Source organism: Acanthopagrus latus, chromosome 21, assembly GCF_904848185.1.
Source record: "Acanthopagrus latus isolate v.2019 chromosome 21, fAcaLat1.1, whole genome shotgun sequence".
NCBI lineage: Eukaryota > Metazoa > Chordata > Actinopteri > Spariformes > Sparidae > Acanthopagrus > Acanthopagrus latus.
In genome coordinates this window covers 27,705,239-27,726,923 of record NC_051059.1, presented here as the reverse complement: position 1 = coordinate 27,726,923, position 21,685 = coordinate 27,705,239, and the positions used below count along the sequence as shown (strand labels likewise).

General features: G+C 38.1%; 1 protein-coding gene across 1 annotated transcript in view; it reads right to left on the bottom strand.

The window, feature by feature from the left end:
* Positions 1 to 2,258, bottom strand: part of LOC119011574 (M1-specific T cell receptor alpha chain-like) — a 39,723-nt gene extending 37,465 nt beyond the window's left edge. The window contains exon 1 of the mRNA XM_037084804.1: positions 2,200 to 2,258. Coding sequence (XP_036940699.1) covers positions 2,200 to 2,239 — 40 coding nt within the window. The 5' untranslated portion in view covers positions 2,240 to 2,258. The remainder of the gene's footprint in view (positions 1 to 2,199) is intronic.
* Between the last annotated feature and the right edge of the window lie 19,427 nt (positions 2,259 to 21,685).

Below are 21,685 nucleotides of genomic sequence, written 5' to 3'. Positions count from 1 at the left end.
TCCACTTCCAAAGATCATCTTTTGATTCGCATTATTCACACAACATGAAGCACCATGACACAAACTCAGAGTGACAAACTGAACCAGACTTCATTTAAAAAAACTGCAACTGAAAAATTCACTTTGAACATAAATTATTAACATATGATTTATCTATTTAAATAGTCCTGCATTTTATTATCACATTGATTCTTCTGAAACTCTGTAGAATTTCAGGTTATGATGAGAAAATATTACAGCTGTTCTCTGTTTCAGCCAGAGGATTCTTCATATTCTGGTGTTTTTCTCGGTTCCTGACATTTTTCAGATGCACATTTTTTCCATCTGACAGTGTTTTATTACTTTCTACTGCATCAACTAAATGTCTCTGCAAATACAAGCTGTTGGGTTTTTTTTATCAACTAGTCTGGTTTTGTATAAATTCATGTCAAACTCTGTAAACTTTGTGTTTAAAGATGCTTTATGTAAATAATTATGATGATAAACTACTCACTGGGCTCAACGTTCAGTCTGGTTCCACTTCCAAAGATCATCTTATTTGCATTATTCACACAACATGAAGCACCATGACACAAACTCAGTGACAAACTGAACCAGACTTCATTTAAAAAAACTTGATTTTTACCACTGAGAATTCTGTCCAGTTAAAGAAAGACCTCAGTTAGCTCTGATCAAATGTAAATGTTTGCATGTACTGTACATCATTTGGTGTAAAAGTATTAAAGTCAGTGATTCAAAGTCAGTTTGATACTAACTGATTTGACAATCTGATGATATTTTCTGTTTCAGGTGGATGATTCTTCATTTTTGGTGTTTTATAAAGACTTTTCATAATTCCTGACATTTTAGATATACAAGTTTTTCACTTGACAGAGTTTCACTGGATCATTTTCTACTCTGTTCTGATTGAATAACTCTGCAGAGTCCAGTGGATCATTTCATCACTGACAGCAGCTTCACTCATCAATACATCCTGATAACGACAAGTTTTATCTTTTTTATCTTCTACTCTGGTTTGTATAAATTCATGTCAAACTCTGTAAACTGTGTTTAAAGATGCTTCACATGATTAATAGTTATAATAAACTACTCACTGGGCTCAACGTTCAGTCTGGTTCCTCTTCCAAAGATCATCTTATTTCCAGTATTCACACAACATGAAGCACCATGACACAAACTCAGAGTGACAAACTGAACCAGACTTCATTTAAAAAAACACGTCTTCTTTTACTATTGAGAATTCTGTCCAGTTAAAGACAGACCCCACTTACCTTCATGGTGAATAATTATCAATATATTATCAATATATTTATTTCATCTATTAATTTCTGATCAAATGTAAATGTTTGCATGTCCTGTGCATTATTTAGTTTAGACATATTAATGTCAGGGATTAATACACGGTTGACAATAACTGATTTTGATAACTTGATTATCAAGATCAAGATGATTATTTCTACAGATGTTCCTGTTCCTGACATTTTATCTCCAGACAACAGACTTATACTGAATAATGTTCTGCTTTCTACCATCACTGACAGCAGCTTCACTCATCGATCAGTCCTGATAACTACAAGTTTTCTTTTTCCGTATATTACTCTGGTTTGGGATAAATTCATGTCAAACTCTGTAAACTGTGTGTTTAAAGATGCTTCATATAAATTACAGTTATAATAAACTACTCACTGGGCTCAACGTTCAGTCTGGTTCCTCTTCCAAAGATGAACTTTTCATATCCACTCTTCACACAACATGAAGCACCATGACACAAACTCAGAGTGACAAACTGAACCAGACTTCATATAAGAAAAAACAGATTTTTACATTAAAGAGGTCTCTTAAGTTGAAATAGGGCAATATTTTTCAATTAAATTAATGTATTTTAATATATGTTATAAATAAATTGTAAATGGCCATGTATACCCAGAGATACTGAAATAAACAATTAAGTGTTTGTTAATTAATATTAAATATTTCAGCATTATTTGCTAATAAAATCTTGATTTCTTATTTTGGAAGTTAAAAGCTGTTTTCTTAGTTCCTGACATCCTGACAGCAGAGTTACACTGAATCATGTTCTGAACTGTGTTGACTTCCAGTCAAACACATTTAAAACAACACTGAACCACCAAAAGTCAAACATCCATCACATTCAGCAGTTTTTGTTGATTAGTCATTAAGTCAGTTAACAGAACTCACTGGGCTCAACGTTCAGTCTGGTTCCACTTCCAAAGATCATCTTAGTTCCAGCACCATCATTCACACAACGTGCAGCACCAGAACACAAACTCAGCAGAGTAACAAACTGAACCAGACTCCATTTAAAAAAAGGATTAAATGAAAAAAAGATTAATTTTACAATCAGGTTTTTTAAATTTGATTTTAAAACAGCTACATCCTAAAATATTTCATAAAATGTGGACAGTTTGTTTCATCACTTTAATCTTTAGGATTTTTGTCTGAAGGAATTATGATCAAAACTAATGAGCAGCTTCTTTCATTCAAAATAAAGGGACTATATATTTTTTATAAATTATGCCTAAATGAAAATGTTGACATTTGCTTTCATTTAGACTATTTGTTACAATTTTAAATATCCTGGTTAAACTTTGTAGAATTAGCTTCATATAAATGTTGATTATGATCAGTACTCACTGGGTTCAATGTTTAATCTGGTTCCAACTCCAAAGATGAGCTTGTTTCTATTTTCATTCACACAACATGACGCAGCATCACATGAACTCAGCAGTGACCAACTCAACCAAACTTCATCTAGAAAAACATTATTTCTTAGTTTTGGGACTTTGGTCCAATTTCAAAGATGTCACAATTAATTATATAAAAAAAATGATTTGAATAAACTGCAAATGGTGATTTTTACTGTACAGTGTAAGTTATGAACGAGCTGCTTACTGGTTAATACATGGATGACTTCTTACTGTGATAAAGACAATGATTAAAAACTTTACATGTTTGTTGATGGATGTTGTCTTCTAACATTATGACTCAATTATTAATTTATGATGATTTTATGAGCTTGAAGCGCTGAGTGAATCACTTCCATCACTGTCAGCAGCTTCACTCATCCATCAGGCTTCATCGTATTATTAAATATTCTGTTTTTTATGCAGCACATAGGTAACGTGTTTAAAGATGCTTCATAAAGTAATATTTATTATCTCCATCAGTACTCACTGGGTTCAACGTTCAGCCTAGTTCCACCTCCAAAGATCATCCTGTACCCAGTATTCACACAAAATGAAGCACCAGAAAACAAACTCTGACCACCAGAACCAAACTTCATTTAAAAAAATGTGACTTTTACTCCATAAATTAAATGTACTTTTTAATGTTATCTGCATTATTGAGGTGTTATAGTGTTTATGTTCTCTTCATTAACACATTGATGACTTGATCATCACAATCAGTGTGTCCAAGTAAAACACAAGATGTTTACCTTTAAAGACGCTTCATATTAATGATGTTAATGATCAATATCAGTACTCACTGGGATCAATAGTTAATCTGGTTCCATTTCCAAAGATCATCTTTCGATTTCCAGTATTCACACAACATGACGAATCATAACACAAACTCAGCACAGCAACAGTCTGAACCAAACTTCATTTAGAAAAACACAATTTTAACATTTGGGACTTTTGTCTGAATGATGACATCATCATTACAAAATAAGCAGGTTTTTTATAATTAAACTAGATTTTGATTCTAATATTTCTTATGTTGACTTTACAGTAGAGAGAGTGACTGAACTGTTTCACGAATGAGGCTCGTAAAGAATCCTCACTGATGTTTTTATTTTCATGATTTTTAGTTGTGTAACTTTTGTAAATGCTTTGTTAAAAATGTGTCTCTCACTGTGTTGATTCTTCTGTGAATTCATGTTAAAATCAGATCAGATCTGCAGTCTTTGTGGATTTGAGCTTAACTTTTAAATGAATTTGTTTGAGTGAATGGAAATGATTCGACTTACTGTCATTAACGTGCAGTTTGGTGCCGCTTCCAAAGATCAACTTGTTTCCACCAGAATCATAAGTCACACAGTCCGAAGCTTCAGCACACAAACCTCACTGAGTTTCTACCTGACAGCAGCATTATGCTCACTTATCATCACTTCAGCAGCCTGACCAGCTGAATGAACAATATTCATTATTGTCAGCAGCCTCACTGATGACTTCATGAAATAAAGATAAAGCAGAAGACTTACTGGACTGAACCACTAACAGGGAACCAGAACCAAAGATGAGTTTCTCACGTCCGCTGGCAGTCACACAACATGACAGCACTGAACAAAAACACTGACGCACCAGACTCCACTAGAAATATCCCAACTTTAAACTGACTGATATCAGAGGTGAGAGCTCCGAGACAACACATGGAACAAATGTCACCAAAAAAACCATCAGACACTTAAAGTATTAATTTAAACTCTGTTCAGAGGAGTTCTGTTAAATCTGGATCATACAAACCTAATTAAATAAACCAGGTTCATCCAATGGAAAAAAGCCAAGGTGAATTCATCAAACACGTTTTAAACAGAATTTGATCTCAGCGTGCAACATATCCAACTCAGACTCAGATGATTCATGTACAATCTGCTTTTGATGTAAATAATATTTAGCATCAGTACTTACTGGGTTCAATGGTTAATCTGGTTCCACTACCAAAGAAGAGTTTAGTTACACTTCCAGTATTCACACAACATGAAGCACCAGAACACAAACTCAGCAGGGTGACTCACTGAACCAAACTCCATTTGGAAAAACATCATTTTAACATGTGACTGAATATTTGTGCATTATTCTTTAATATCATAATTTGAATTTACATTTTCATGTTTGTATACTTTAAGTATTTAACATTATGATCTTTTGCCGTGTTTGAACTTTGTCAGCCGTTGAGTTTGTGTCACTGCACATTATAGACGAGGTTCTTTTTGTCAATTAATCTTTTCTGATTTAAAACAACTTGAGTTTTTGCACATTTTACATGTGAACATTTCTCACATAGCTTCATGTAACTTTCAGATATTTCACATTCATTCTTCTTTTTATATAAACAGTGTTTATGATCTGTGTCAGAACTCACTGGGTTCGATGTTCAGCCCGGTTCCACTGCCAAACAACATCTTATCGTTGGCTCCGGTATTCACACAACATGAAGCACCAGAACACAAACTCAGCAGGGTGACTCACTGAACCAAACTCCATTTGGAAAAACATCATTTTTACATTTGACTGAATGGTGACATTCCATTCACATAAAGAAACTGATATTGGTACATTATTCTTTAATATAAGATTAAAATATTTGCATATAGATTTTTATATTCTAGTGTCACAGGAGTGTCATGATACTGTATCACATGTGTGTAACATTATAATGATGTTCTATTTGTTTGTTTTACCTTTTTTATGAAGTTTTTACTTTCCTTTGTTTTAGTTTTTATCACTGCAGGTTCTCTGAGTGGAAACAACTTCACATGTTTTGTGAGAAAACAAACTTTTGTATGAAGTAAAACATTTTCATGGTCTGAGCCTCATTTATTCATTTATAGGATCATAACAGTTGCATATTCAGCTGTAAAACAAACATTTAAAAAGCCTTTTTCAGGACTGTGAGTGTCGGTTTGTGCTGCTGCTGTTTACCTTCACAGACCCACAACAGTTTTTGTTCACGTTTGTTTAATTAGTTCTTCAGCCGTCGCAGATCAAATCTGTTAGAGTTGGTATTCTATATTATATCGATTTCACAGTGTGTTTTTGAATGTCACTAAGATTAAAACAGTTCACAGAAATTAACGTTTCCTGTCTCTTAAATCCATCAGTGTGTTTTCTTCATGCCGACATGTTTTAACGTGTATATTAATTAATTATGTTTCTACTGATGCTGCTGCTGTTTTTTAAGGTCTTCGTGTTAAATTTAACGCTTCATGTTTTGTGTCCATCTTGGTTTTAAACGTCTTATGATCATGTTGGGAATCTCACTTTAAAAAGTACAAAAAGAAAAACTCAGACTCACTGGACTCGATGGTCACTTTGGTTCCGGAGCCGAACAAGAATTTACCGTAGCCTCCAGAATTCACACAGTGTCGAGTCTCAGCACAGAAACCTCGAACTACAAGAGCTCATCAGCTGAGTGTCTGAACCACGACGGCAAACTGAAAATCATCTGAAAACAGTCGACTAAAACTTTTTAAAACTTCACCAACATGACAGATGATCAGAGGTCAGAGGTCACGTTAATCTAAAATCTACGACAGTAAAACACAAACTGGAACCGGATCACTGAAAAGTGATTCTGACTTCTCTGTTTTGTGTTTTCTGTATTAATCAGACAGACATTTCTTACTTGATTCGACCGTCAGTCGAGTTCCTGAACCGAACATCATCTTCTGTCCTGCTCCAGTTTTCACACAGCAACAAACTCTTCAGCAAAAACCTCAAACTCCAGACAGAAAACTAAAACTGACCAGTTCTGATCCAACAATAAAACCCATCACAGTTGTGACATTTAAACAGATTTAAAATGCACTGAAGGACATAATTTCCCTTTTTCACTTTAATGACTCATTTAATAAATAACTTGATTAATTCAAGTTAGTATAACATGAGGTAATGAAACATAGTTTACTCTGGTTTGTAAATTCATGTCAAACTCTGCAGAACATTCATTTTAATTCTTGACAGAAATAATTCTGATCTCTATCAGAACTTACTGGACTCAACGTTCAGTCTGGTTCCTCTTCCAAAGATCATCTTAGCTCCAGTATTCACACAACATGAAGCACCATGACACAAACTCAGAGTGACAAACTGAACCAGACTTCACTTAAAAAACCTACGAATGTTAAATGTACCTTGCACATAAATATTCAGACATGATTTAAGAGTTACTACTTTATTTATCACACTGTTTATTCTGATCAACATGTTTTTATTGAGTTGTCTTTCTTTTAGCTGGATGATTCTTTTTATTTGGTGTTTTATTAAGACAGTCTTTGGAAAACACCAGAACTGAGGAATCACCAGTCATAGTTCCTGACATTTAGATCAACAAGTGTCTCACCTGACAGCGTCTGCTGAATTATTTTCTATTTTGTGCTGATGTCATGTTTCTGAGTCACATCAATCATTTCTATCACTGTCAGCAGTTTCAATGATAAACTCATTGATAAGTCAAGATAACTACAAGTTTTTATCTCCATCTACTCTGTATACATTCATGACAAACTCTGTAAACTGTGAGTTTAAAGATGCTTCATATAAATAATTATTATGATGATAAATTACTCACTGAGCTCAACGTTCAGTCTGGTTCCTCTTCCAAAGATCATCTTGTCAGTTCCAGTATTCACACAACATGAAGCACCATGACACAAACTCAGACTGAACAACTGAACCAAACTTCACTTAAAAAAACATGATTTTTACTATTAAGACATCTGTCACAAACATCTAATTAATTATTTGATGATATAATATTAATTGATACATTTATTTAATGCAGTGTGTACGTGTGTGTGTACAAGTATTTAAGTCAGTGATTAATATGTGAATGATTAAAGACGATCTGTCAGCAGTTTCTGTTTGGAGCTGATGGTTCTTCATTGTTCATGTTTTCTGAGGACATATTGGTGATTTACATTCACACCTCGATTTCTACTTTTGTTGTTTGGATGATTTTGTAGAGTCAAATTAATCATTTCTGTCACGTCAGCAGCTTCACTCATCAATCAGTCCAGATAACGACCAGGTTCCACCTCCTTTATCTGCTGCTCTACACTGAACAGTTTAAACATTTAAACCATAATAAACTCACTGGGCTCAACGTTCAGTCTGGTTCCTCTTCCAAAGATCATCTTTTGATTTCCAGTATTCACACAACATGAAGCATCATGACACAAACTGACTGAACAACTGAACCAGACTTCCTTCAAAAAAACAATGACTGAAAATTCACTTTGTACATCAACAGTCAGATGTGACTGAAGAGTTTGTAAATTATTTACGTCATGTTTTGATTATCACATTGATTCTACTGAAAATCAGTTTAATCTCAGTGTTTTCAAACACTGTTTTCTTATTTTCTGACATATTTACAACCTGACAGAGTTTCACTGGATCATTTTCTGCTCTGTTCTGATTGAATAACTCTGCAGAGTCCAGTGGATCATTTCATCACTGACAGCAGCTTCACTCATCAATACATCCTGAATAAACAGCTGAGACTGTTGAATCTTCTCTGAGGGAGGAAGAGATGAGAACAGTCCTCTCGTTCACTTGAAGTTTGTTTAAAGCTGATATTAATATTAAGACTTATTAAACCCTGCAGTCTGTGTTCACTTGTATAAAACACGAGTTTCTCTCTCACCGGAGTCGACGATCAGACGAGTTCCGTCTCCAAAAATGATCTTTTCAGCTCCTCTGGTCACACTGTGACTGGCAGCTGACCGAAAACTTCAAACTGTCTCATGTTTAACTTTCAGTCACCTGAATTTAAATCTGAGCAGGATTAACTTTAAACCTGCTGTCTCAGTTTATTTCTCTATCACTTCTATTTTAAACTGACAGTTTTAAAGTTGAACTTGAACCAGTTTTTTGTTGTTACTGTGATTCTTTGTGTTTCTGTCGATCTTTAAACTGAGCTCAGATATTTCAACCTGGATTAAATAATCTCAGGAAATCAACATTTCTCACATTTTCTTTGAGTTGTTCATTACATTTTTTGTTTTTCTGTTTTTTAGGGATAAAACATTAGAATCATTCACACAAGCCGAGCAAACATTCAGGATTTTAAGCTCTGACAGAACAGAGAGTTTGAGACCAGCAAAGTTAAACTTTTCACACTCACGGTTCTGAACGCTCAGTCTGCAGCCCGATCCGAACAGCAGTTTACCGTAAGCAGCACCAGAATTCACACCGTCACACGCAGCAGCACAAAAACTGGATCCACTCACGTCTTCTACAAACTCTGTCCCCTTCAGTCTCTACATCATCTTTCCTTCAGTTCAGACAGAACAGCAGCAACACGTCGGCATTTAAAGCTTTTTCAGAATCAAACGTTTCATCTCTAACTTTTATATTAAATCATCATCATCGTCCTTCTGATTCGATTCTGCAAAACTCTGAGAAAATAGAAACTTTGTGCTCTTTTTTTCTTTCTGTCTGTTGGAGGTTCATGTTTGAGTTCAGATTGTTGGATCGACCTCACAAACACTTCCAGACTTTTAAGACTTCATAAAGCCAAACAGACTCGACAGGATGGAGATTCGTTCAGTGTCGGTTATAAAACATTTTTCCTATTTTAAAAACAATATTTGTGACTTTTTCACCTCACCTGAGTCGACGATCAGCCGAGTTCCTCTCCCAAAACTCACTTTCCCTGTGTTTCCTGTCGCACTGTGACGGACGGCTGACTGAAAACTCGTCACTGTCCAACAACCAGCTGGTTACAAACCAGCTGTAAAAATCTTCGTTTTAACAGCTTTTATTTTCTCTTTTAAAAGTTTAATTTTGTGTTTTAAAAGAAGGAAAAAAATCTTCCTGGTGAAAACAAGTCAAACTGGTTTCAGACTCATTTCTTCTCAGAGGAAAGTGAAGAATCAGATTGTTGCTGCAAACTAAAGTCACAGCAGATTTATATCAAAATTACGATGTTTAGGACTTAGTTGTCGACACAAACTAGTTGGTAAGAAGGAGTTTCTCTGAGTGTTGGTTTATCTTTAATATTAAATATTGATTTCTGTCTCACCTGAGTCGACGATCAGCCGAGTTCCTCTCCCAAAACTCAGTTTCTCTGCAGCTCCTCTCACACTGTGACGGACGGCTGACTGAAAACCTCCCCGAGCTTCTTCATCAGATCAGTTTAAACCTCTAAACTTTTCATTTGACACAAATTAATTTATTTTTTTAATATTTTATAAAACTAGATGAACTGGTTTCATAGTGTCAGAGTCCTGAACAGTAATAAATAAAGTTGTATTTTGTCGTATGATAAATGTTTTATTCTTTTATTGTAACAGTTCAACTCAAACATTTAAACCTGAATCAAATAAACCGGGTTTAAGAAATCTCGACTTCTCCAGTTTATTTGTGTGTTTATTTTGTATTTTACTGACTTTAACCCAGAAAACGAGAGTTTTCAGAACCGCCAGTCTAATTTAACCCTGAACACATTTAATCATCACAGTGCAACAAGACAAACAACATTAATCTGAGATTAAAAACTTAATCCTGATCTGTGACAGAACTAAAGAGGCAGAACATTCTGCTCTTACGAAACCAAACCAGGTCCAAACATCACTTACTGCTTTGTACAGTCAGTTCTGTTCCGGGTCCAAATACGGTCCTGTACCCTCCCTGACCAGTCACACTGACATACACAGCTCAACAAAAACCAGTCAGAACCACCGACTGAGACTGGGACCAGTTTGACTCCAACAAAAGGTGAAAAATCACAGTTTTTAGTAGAACCGGTCCCTCGACTCTCATCCTAACATTTAAAACTACATTTTGTGTTAAAAATCAGATTCTTTTCACCGACCTGTCGACACGACGAGCTTCGTGCCGCCGCCGAACATCAGTTTGTTTCCACTTCCATACACACCAGCACACACACACACACACACACACACACACACTAAAACGACTGTGCAGACGATCGGTTCTGACCCGAACAGGAGCAAATGTTATTCAGAGTTATGAATGAAAATAAGTTTCATGTTGAGTCAAAGTTATGAGTTTTTAAGATGGAAGATTTCTTTACTGACTATTTAGTAAAAATATTCTTTGATTCCTTCATTTTTCCCTTTTTTAAATATATAAACATCTTTTCCAGGTACCGAGCGTCCAGACATTTGGGCTTTGTGATTTTTATCATGTTTTATTTCGTTGTTATTGTCTAGTTTTATCCATTTGCACATTTGAATTTAAACTAGTTTATTATATTTTTCAGTTGACATTTCATATTAATCTGATTTGTCTGGATCATTCTCTCTTTTTTAACTTTAATATTCATCATCACTCTGTGCAGTTTTGTGTCAGTTTACAAATATTTTGTTCATTTGTATTTTTGCATAATGTTAAAACCATCAACACCAACGATCAGCGTGTTAAAGTGTGAAGTCAATAAAACGTGAATCTCACCAGTCTGAACTGTCAGTTTGGTTCCACGGCTGAAATAAAGTCTCCCAGTTCCCTGATTGTTCACACTGTGACTCACACTGGGATAAAAACTGCTGCTTCAGTCTGACGACCAACATCCTGATCATCTTTGTCACTTAACAATCATTTTAATTCTCAGCTTTCAGTTTTAGCTCCTGGTTCTTCCCTGCTGGAAAAAAACAGCATAGACCAGCACCAGCAAGTCCAGCATGTTGTGTTTTGGTGCTGGTCTGAGCTGTTTTTCCAGCAGTGTTGTCTGTTTTGCACTAATTCAGTTTGTGGAGTCTTTTTTAAAACTACTCAGAACCAGTTAAACTTCCTACTTTCTTACTTTCTGTTGGACTCAGTCGGGTTTACACAGAAGAATGAGGTTCTGCTCCAGTGTCCGTGTTCTTTAACACGACGTCTGTTTGAGGTTCTGATGTTTTAGAAAGTTACAGAGAGTTTGTGATTCAGCCGCCTGAGTCCAGACGACCCAATCAGAACCCTGTTCAGCAGTGACTTCATGTCATTCAGCGGTTCACCTCCGCAGATCTCATCTGTCACAGAGGGTGTGATGTGAGCTGACGGGGCAGTCGTACCTGGTGCTGAGGAGAAGTCTTCTTGGATCCGTCCTGGTGCTGATCAGGTTCATGACTCCTCTTCAGCTTCTTCCTCTCTGACATCAAACCTCCTGCAGGACTCAACCTAAAGTTCCTGTAACAGACAGGAAGGAAAGAGATGAGCTGACGTGACCTGATTCAGAACCAGACTTCACCTGTGGCCTAAAAACAAGCTGATCCTGAGAGAAGCTGTTTTATACTCATCATGTGACAGAGTCGTTCTGTCAGACGTGAGCAGATTGTACAGTTCTGCTCTCGACTCATTCATCAGAAGATACTCATTCACTCCCAGGGAGCAGCCTGCAGCGCTAACACTGTTAGCTCAGCTCAACTACCTGATGCTAACACTGTTAGCTCAGCTCAACTACCTGATGCTACACTGTTAGCTCATGATGCTAACACTGTTAGCTCAGCTCAACTACCTGATGCTACACTGTTAGCTCATGATGCTAACACTGTTAGCTCAGCTCAACTACCTGATGCTAACACTGTTAGCTCATGATGCTAACACTGATTCTCTGTCAGTACTCACGCACATTCCAACAGACAGAATTATCATCAAACATGAGACAAACCAACTCAGAACACTTGACGTGATGACGTGTCATCCTTAAATGTTCGTGTCAATAAAGATTTGAATTTGAAATGTTTGTGACTTACCTGTGTCGTCCACCAGGTGGCAGCGTCACTCAGCCTCCATCATCATCAGTGTGTGAGCTGACGGCCCTGTCTGCGTCATGACGTCAGAGTTTCATCACTGAACAGGTTGAACAGGCGGAAACAACATGATGACCTCATCAACACATCTGATCATGATGAGCCTGTGAGTGACATCAGAACCTGCTGCTGGCTCATGATTCAACACACACACACACACACACAACACACACAACACACACACACACAACATCCTCACTCTCCACCTTGATTCTCCTTCGGGGTCTTTTATGTTGACAAGTTGATATTGAGTCTCTTCCTGCTCATCAGAAACTGAAGCTCTGAACCTGTGGATCGGGTCGGGCCTGTGGATCGGGTCGGGCCTGTGGGTCGGTTCCATCAGTATCTGATGAGCTGGGAGCTTCAAACCAACAAGAACTGAACCTTTCTGTGAAAAAAAACTTTATTATAATCTCTTAACAAATGTTTAACATCAGCTCTGATCTGACATCTGTAAAAGTGTTCTGTGTTCTGTATGTTCTGTGTGTTCTGTGTGTTCTGTGTTCTGTATGTTCTGTGTGTTCTGTGTGTTCTGTGTTCTGTATGTTCTGTGTTCTGTGTGTTCTGTATGTTCTGTGTTCTGTGTGTTCTGTGTGTTCTGTGTGTTCTGTGTTCTGTGTTCTGTGTGTTCTGTGTGTTCTGTGTTCTGTGTGTTCTGTGTGTTCTGTATGTTCTGTGTTCTGTGTGTTCTGTGTTCTGTATGTTCTGTGTTCTGTGTTCTGTGTGTTCTGTATGTTCTGTGTGTTCTGTGTGTTCTGTGTTCTGTGTGTTCTGTGTTCTGTGTTCTGTGTGTTCTGTGTGTTCTGTGTTCTGTGTGTTCTGTGTGTTCTGTGTTCTGTGTGTTCTGTGTTCTGTGTGTTCTGTGTGTTCTGTGTTCTGTGTGTTCTGTGTGTTCTGTATGTTCTGTGTTCTGTGTTCTCAGTCTGTCTTCACTTTTAAGTCTCTCATGAAGTAAAACATTAATCCAGCTGAGACACACGGAGCTGTTTCCTGTCTGATCGTATCTGCAGCTTCAGCTCCGACTGTTGAGCTGTGGTTTCAACTGTGAACTGCTGCACACACACACACACACACACACACACGCACGCACGCGCACACACACACACACGCACACACACACGTACGCACACACACACGTGTCTCAATCCACTCAGTCGACATTTTAAATTCACAAACATTTTGTTGAAATTCTGGATGAAAATTGTCCAAATATTGAAGAAAAACATTTACACATTTGCTTTGATGGATTTGAATTTGTTTCTTTCTTTGACTCACTTTGTTGTTTCTTCTGTTCTTTGTTGTGAAGATTTAATTCTGTCATCAAATGACAATTTGTGTTTGCTTGTATTGAGTTAAAAAAAAAAATAGATCAAATGAAATAAAATTCAGATAAACTGCGGCAGTGAAACAAACCTGACGGAGAAATAATTATACATCATTTCATTGTGTTGCTTTATTTATTTTGTCGCACTTTTTAATTTGAATCTTGTGACTTTTCTTGGTGTTTGTGTGTTTGTGTGATTTAATCATGATGTCAGCTGCTTCATCGTCCTGCTCACAGACTCACAGACTGAAGACTGAAACTCAATCAGAGCTGCTGAACTTTATTAGAAGCAGAACAGGCACAAAGTTAACGGCATCACGCTGACGTCAGATCGATCAGTCGAGAAACACGAGTCAGAAAAACACTCAGATACATTTTCAAATAGTTATTAAAGAAAACTGACAGAAGATATTCAATATATTTGACAGCAGATATTTTACAGTACAAAGCAGATTATATGACGACACAATGAAACAGCTCTGCGCCTCCACGATGCTCTACGTGGTTTCCAGGTGTGCAGGCAGGTTTCTACAGGAGCCTGTGAAGGACAAACGCGTCTACGGGAGCCTGTGAAGGACAAACACGTCTACGGGAGCACGGCTCGGATGGTGAAGATGGTGCTGAAGGCCAGAACTTTGGTGAACACCACTCGCACCCCGTTCATCAGCAGCAGGTACAGGTTCAGCTTGGCTTTCTCTGAACGGGAGAGAAACAACACCATCAGTTTGTGTTTGGACCAAACAGATTCTGATTCTGACCCACCACATGACTGACAGGACACTGTTCTGAAACGAGCCGGTGTTCAGGTGTGTTTGGACTCACCTGGATGGAGGTCAGCGCAGAGGTCGACTGAAAACACAGAGAAACAGTCGTCAGAGACTCACGACAAACCCGAGAGACAACGATGAAGATCACTGAGTATCTCAGACTGCCAGTCTGATCTCATCAATCTGTCTGTGGCTGATTATGATGTGAAATATTGATAAAATATTGACTTCTATCAGTCGGTGATCTCTAATGAATCACACCCACAAACAAGAACGTGTGACTGATGTTCAAATGTTTTACAGGTGAAAGATTCAAATAATAAACAGGTAATATTTGTTATATTTCATGTGAACATATCCTGAACACTGATGATTGACAGTAGATCCAGACAAACGTCACTGCTGAGCTTCAGGACAGTTTGAACTTATAGTTTTGAATATCATGGCAGCAGTCTTCGTACCGTTCTCGTTGTTGGTTGACATGCCGTTGATTTCACAGGAGTAGATCGTCTCGTTGGAGAATCCAGCGTAGAAGTAGCCCTTTTCTTTCTCGGAGATGACGGCGTCGCTGGTGTTATGTCTAAGCTCACGCTTCCCGCGCACATTCACAACCATTTCCTCTCCCTTCGGACGGAAGTTAGTGGCCAGGCAGACCTCGTCGGCCAGCTCGCTCAACGGCACCCCCTCCGGCTGAAGAGGATTCAGGATGAACAGGGTCGGTGCAACAGGAGACGTAACTGCACGGAACCAAGAGCATGATAAACCAGATCCACACAGATCCTGACCCAGGTGTTAAACAGTCACCTGAGCGCCGCAAATTCATCTTTACACATCGTTGTAACATTACAGACAGTGTTGTAAAAGTACCAACAGTCATAATCGAGTCCAAGGTAAGATATGGTGTTAAAATATTACTTTGGTAAAAGTGCATCTCACTCATATGACAACAAGTCTTCACGTACCAAAAGTACATGTAAGTGTAACTGATACAAACAGTATAATTCCGTGCTGTGTACTGCAGGTCGACTGATTATTGTCAATCATCAGATCAGATATTCAGCATTTCTCTAATATATAATAAAACATAGAAATCTGATTGATGATATATGAGACAGAAAGATGTTTTCAGAAGTTATGCAGGATGTTATCTGTAAAGTACAGAGTAACTGAAGTTAAAGTAGTGAAGTGGGAGTTTAAAGTAGCAGAAAATAGAAATACTCAAGTAATGACAAGTATTTTAAATGTGTACTGAAGTTCTGGAGTTTCAACTGGGTTCAACAAATAGATTTATTTTCTAACACATAGTTATATTTACATATTTTAATGTGCAATACATAATAACAATAAAATTTATTAGTAATAGTAGCAGATTTATTAGAATGGACTTTGAGCAGACAAACAGCACAATGAGAAACATTCAGGAGACTTTTAACGCTGAATTTAAAACTAAATAATCTTCAGTTTTAGATGAAATCACAGTGAGATCGTAGCTGTTTCTACAGTCTGGAACTGTTTAATGACTAGAATAGACAATAACATCAAAATCCTCTGAAACAGTCCGTCATTATTTTATTCAACAAAGACGTTTGTCTGCGAGTGACTATAAAATGAATCTATATGCAGATGATGCTGTTTTATATCATCACCAAATCAGTCAAACTAGCCATCAAGAATTAAAATCTCTCATTTATTCTAGTTTTTACACTTTCTTGCACACTATGAACCACAAACAGTGTTCAGTAACACAAACATGATTTACAACACAACAACTTACAAACTGCTATATTTGATTTCACTTAAAGGATTTAAGTCAGACGTAATATCTTATAGTAATGAACTTCATCATTACATAATAATAATTATAACAATCAGTCTGAACTGTCATTTTTCCACAAACAATGCATTTTAAAAAACACTTTGAGGTTCATATCTTATATAGAAGAGCTGATTTATTTTATTTTCCCGTAGCTAAAATCACTTAAATCCTCAAAGTCGACATCGTTTCATTTCATTTCATTTTACAACTTAGATTTCTCTTTATTTTTATATTAATATTTCTCATTATAATCATCAGAATCTTGATTTCTCATCAGAAGACAAATGCATAAAGAGATGAACATATTTTTTATCTCTTTATGGCCACAAAGGTAAAGAAAATTATTTAGTTTCTGTTCTGACTTCATTCGATCCAGAACACAGTTAGTTTTTCTCTTAATGCCTTTTAACTCTGTTGTTTTAAGTGGATGTTCATCAACATAAAAGAGCTTTTAGCTGCATTTCTCTTACCGCAAAAATAATATTTAAGTATTCAATATGAATATTTATGTTGATCATTATCGTTATCAGTCTGGATAGTTTTACATTTCGACATTTCTGAAGCTTTAAAACTGAATTTAAAACTGACAGTAACAGATTTTATCTAAAAACACTTCAGACTTTACATTTAAAAAACATTTCAGGACCTTTCTGAAACTTCCAGATCTGTAGATTTAGTTTGTGTGAATCATCGTGCATCTAAATATTTAATAGTTTTTTTAACAACCTATAACTGTTTTAACTGATTATTGTATCTCTGGTTGTTTTTCTTCATCATAAAAAGCACTTTTTATATTTTCTCGTACAAAAAATTGCTACAATTATCAGCAATTGTTTATTTCTTATTATTATCATGAATTGTGCTTTTTAACAAACAGAAAAACAACAAAGAGGCAAAATGTAGAAACCAACACAATTTATCTGAAGGTATTTAAAATGCTTGAGTAACATTTTCAGTTGATGCTGTAAATTCAAACATGATTTTCATTTTTATGTTTTTCTCTTTAACGCTGCGACAGTTTTTAGTTGTTATTCTTTATCATATAGAGATTTTCTTGCACTGCAAATTAATGTTCTGATGATGAAAAAGACTAATTTCTCATTATTATTTAAACTTTCTGAGTTGTGCACACAGAAACGACAGATTTCAAGATCTGATGGATTTCAAATGATTTTAGGAATTGAAATCCACTTAAGTTTGAGTTTTCTCCTGAACCTGAAGTGGTTTGTTCTTGTACTTGATGATTAAATAGAATTACGGTGCATATTTTGATTGAGTACTGTTATTATTTGTCATTACAGCACACCAACAGACTGACTTAAAGACTTAAAGCATCGCAGATTTCAGGCTCAGAATTGACAGAAAACATCATTTAAGACATTTTAAGACTTTTCCAGGACTTCCTGCACGAGACGTCTTCTGTCAATATGCATCAATTTTTTCTAAAATCTCGATTTTGTTGGTGTGAACTGAGGACGTCTGCAGCTCTGCTTCACAGCAGCTCATCGTCTCGTCTCAACTCAGCTGATTCGTCAAATTTTAGCTTTAAAACATAAAATCTCAACTCCAAACCTAAACAGAGCCTTTAAATGAAGTTAAATCTGATCATGTTAACAAGTAGAAAGTGAGTTTTCTTACCTGAAGGTTCGACGGTGAGTTTGGTGGCTTTCCCAAATATTAAAGCATCACAGTGTTACAGCCCCATACAAAAACCTCACGATGCTCATTTTCATCAGAGAAGCTCAAAAATGTTAAAAATCCACTTTACGTTGACACACACTGAGCTGTGAAACACAGAGGAAGAAACACAAGGAGTTTCAGTCGAGTATCTATCTGGTAAATGAAAGATTGTCCAACATTTGTGCAGCAGAAGCTGCAGCATGTCGGACACATGAAGTCCAGTAAAGTGAAGAAATGTTACAGTTTTCAGGTAGAAAACAAGCAGCTGAGCACTCACCTGAAGCACAGCTGTGTTGTGCTGGTTATTTGTTGTTTCTGGATGTTTCCTGACTGAAACAGACGGTTTAGAGGAGACTGGAGGTTTTTGTTCAGCTCTGTGCGGAGGCTCAGTCACTGTGGTCCACCCCATCACGGTGAAAAACCCTCGTACAAAAACCTCTGACAGCTGCAGGAGGAGGCAGCTCAGGGTCTCTGCCAGCAGACAAAAACTCCTCACAGCTAAACACCAAATGTTCTGTCTTCATATTTTACTGTGATAATTTCATAACATGCTGAGCATCATTATCAGTGTTATTTAAACTCTTCTTGTCATGAAATAATCTCTTTTCATTTGGGACAATCTCAGTGCTTCTCACAACAAAAGCTGCTGTTTGACACAACGTTTAATATTCTATTGTTTCATAAAATGACAATCTTCTCTTGTAGAAATGTTCATTACACAATATCAAATTCAAAATATGTAAGAACTGGCCACCTGTTGAATTGTTACTCCAAACAAAGCCGCTAACTGCTGCTGACTGTAGCCGCTGTTAGTTTGTAAGCTAAGTTAACCTGTCGTGTTAGCGGACTCTGTGTGGTTGTTGTCGACCATCTCCTGCGGTACAAAATGGCGAGGGGCTAGCTGGTTAGCATGCTAACGTCAACAGATCTTTGCAACACAGTTTTGTTTCTTCATACTATGCCAATCATTTCATTTTTGGAACGTTCAACTAAAATTCGTACGTATTGCACCTTCAATTATCTATTGATTAAAGCATCTTTGAACTGAACTTGAAAAACGCTCGAAAAGTTAAAATAATCATTCAAAAATTTAATCATAATCAAAAATGTAACTAACTTTGAGTTTTGCTGTAGTTCTGTGTGGTTTGTCCATGTGGTGCTGCTGTACCTAACTGACCAAGATGGTGGAGGTGCCTCTGAATCTGCTACTCAGATCAGATGAGCTTTCTTTGATTTAAATACAAAATCTGACGTCATTTTTAGTTGGTCAACTCGAGTCAGTTCGAGTGAATGAACTGATGGCTGCAGGATGGATTGTGATGAAACGTGGTTCAGCAGCCCACTTTACATTTCTGCAAACCACTGATATCATCGTTTGTACGTGTCAGAGGCTGCGTACCACTGACGCTGACATTGCTACATTACATGTTCATGACCTGACTCTCACTTTAGAGATGAAGGGGTGGTGTTTGAGTTACAGGTGGGCGAAGGAGCTGCCAGGCCAGAGACTGCAGTTTTAACTGTGTGTCAACATTTGTAAGCGTCACATCACTGGATAATGTTCATGAGACATCGGGACAGTTTCCAGCTTTCTCAGAGATTTCTCCGAAGCCCCGTCCTCACTGTCCCTGATTCTCCACATCGTCCTCCTGTGAAAGTTTCAGATGTGGAGACAGTTTCACTGCAGCGCTGATGCTTCCGGAGGTCGAATCAGAGCCGACCTGTGTGAATGGATCAGCCAGAGGTGTGGAACGAGGGCACGTCGGTCTGATGGTGTTCAGTCTGATCACCAAACAGGTCCTGCACTCAACTAAATACAGAGAAATGTTCCACAAAGCAATGTTACAGGACCAAACGACAGTAACATAGAAACTGTAACTGTCTTACAGCAGCAATCCAGCAGTTATACTTGTAGAGGTGTCTGTCTTCCTGTCTGTCTTCCTGTCTGTCCTCCTGTCTGTCCTACTGACTCTTCATGACATTTCTGCATGAAAAACAGCGTCTGTCTCCTGCAGCAGTCTGGCAGCTCCTGCAGTTGAATGGCCGTGATTATGTGACGTGATTTAGAGCAAAACTTGAACTCACAAGTGTTTGTCTCCTTCACGGTTGTGTTGTTGTAGTTACTGTTGTCACAGTGACGGTCAGACCTTTCTTCCAGAAGTACATTTGAGAGGTCACACACTGATGTTGGACAGGACGGCCTGGCTCTCGGTCTCCACTCTAATTCATCTCAAAGGTGTTCTGTCAGGTTGAGGTCAGGACTCTGTGCCCACCAGTCAAGTTCATCCACACCAAACTCTCTCCTTGTGTCTTTATGGAGCTGCTTTGTGCACTGGTGCAGTCATGTTGGAACAGGAAGGACCATCCCCAAACTGTTCCCACAGAGCTGGGAGCTGGAACTGTCCAACATCTGTTGGTGTGCTGAAGCATTCAGAGTTCCTTTGACTGGAACTAAGGAGCCAAGCTGGAGCCAAGCTGTACAAAACTGTACACTTGGCACAGTGCAGTAAAGTACCGTTCTCCTGGCAAACACCAGACCCAGACTCATCCATCAGGTCAGATGGAGAAGAGCGATTGGTCGCTCCAGAGAACATCTCCACTGCTCTAGAGTCCAGTGGCAGCGTGCTGTACGTCACTGCATCTGACGCTGTGTATTGTGCTGATGTCTGGCTTGGATGCAGCTGCTCGGCCATGGAAACACATTCCATGAAGCTCTCTGCACTGTTCTGGACCTGATCTGAAGGCCACATGAAGTTTGGAGGTCTGTAGCGATTGACCTTGCAGAGAGTTGGCGACCTCTGAGCACTCTGAGCATCAGCATCCGCTGACCTCGCTCCGTCATTTAATGTGGCCGACCACTTTGTGTCTGAGTTGCTGTCGTTCCCAGTCGCTTCCACTTTGTTATGATAGTGAATATTTAGTAGTGAGGAAACTTCACGGCTGGGCTTGTTGTACAGGTAGCATCCTATCACAGTACCACGGCCTTTAACAGCTACTGTGAATACTTTGTCAGTTACTTGAGGATGTTTGTGGACACGACCCGTGAAAACCCGTGTGTGACCGGGGGATTCTCTCTGGTCAGGACTTGAACCCAAATGTCTCCATGTCTCTGGTTCCCCGCTGTGGGAAAAGGTTTCACCAGGTCTCTCCAAATGAAGACCAGAAATGTTCAGGAGCCCTGAAACCAGAACCAGTGACTCTGCACAGGGAGTCGCAGGCCTGAAAAGGATCTGGAGGTTTTTGTACGGGTGTCAGACTGACTCGACTCACTGTGCGTCGTAAACACTGTGAAAAACTGTCGTACAAAAACTGTTGAACTGTTTGTCTATGGGAGCAGCCGGCAGCAGCAGCTGAACGCAGCTCGAGGTTTTCCATCAACCGCTGTGGTTCCTTTGAAAAGAGGAGGAGTCTTATCTGATGGTTCGGTCTAAAAACAGCCGCGACGGTCTGTGACGTGTCAACACAGACGGGTCTGACGGGTCACAGGACCCGATGATCAGAACCACTGACACCAGGTCCAGAGATCACCTGGGGGCCAAACACCTGTACCGCACTCTACTGCGTTTAGTTACTGCGCTGTAGTGTCAGCGCTCAAA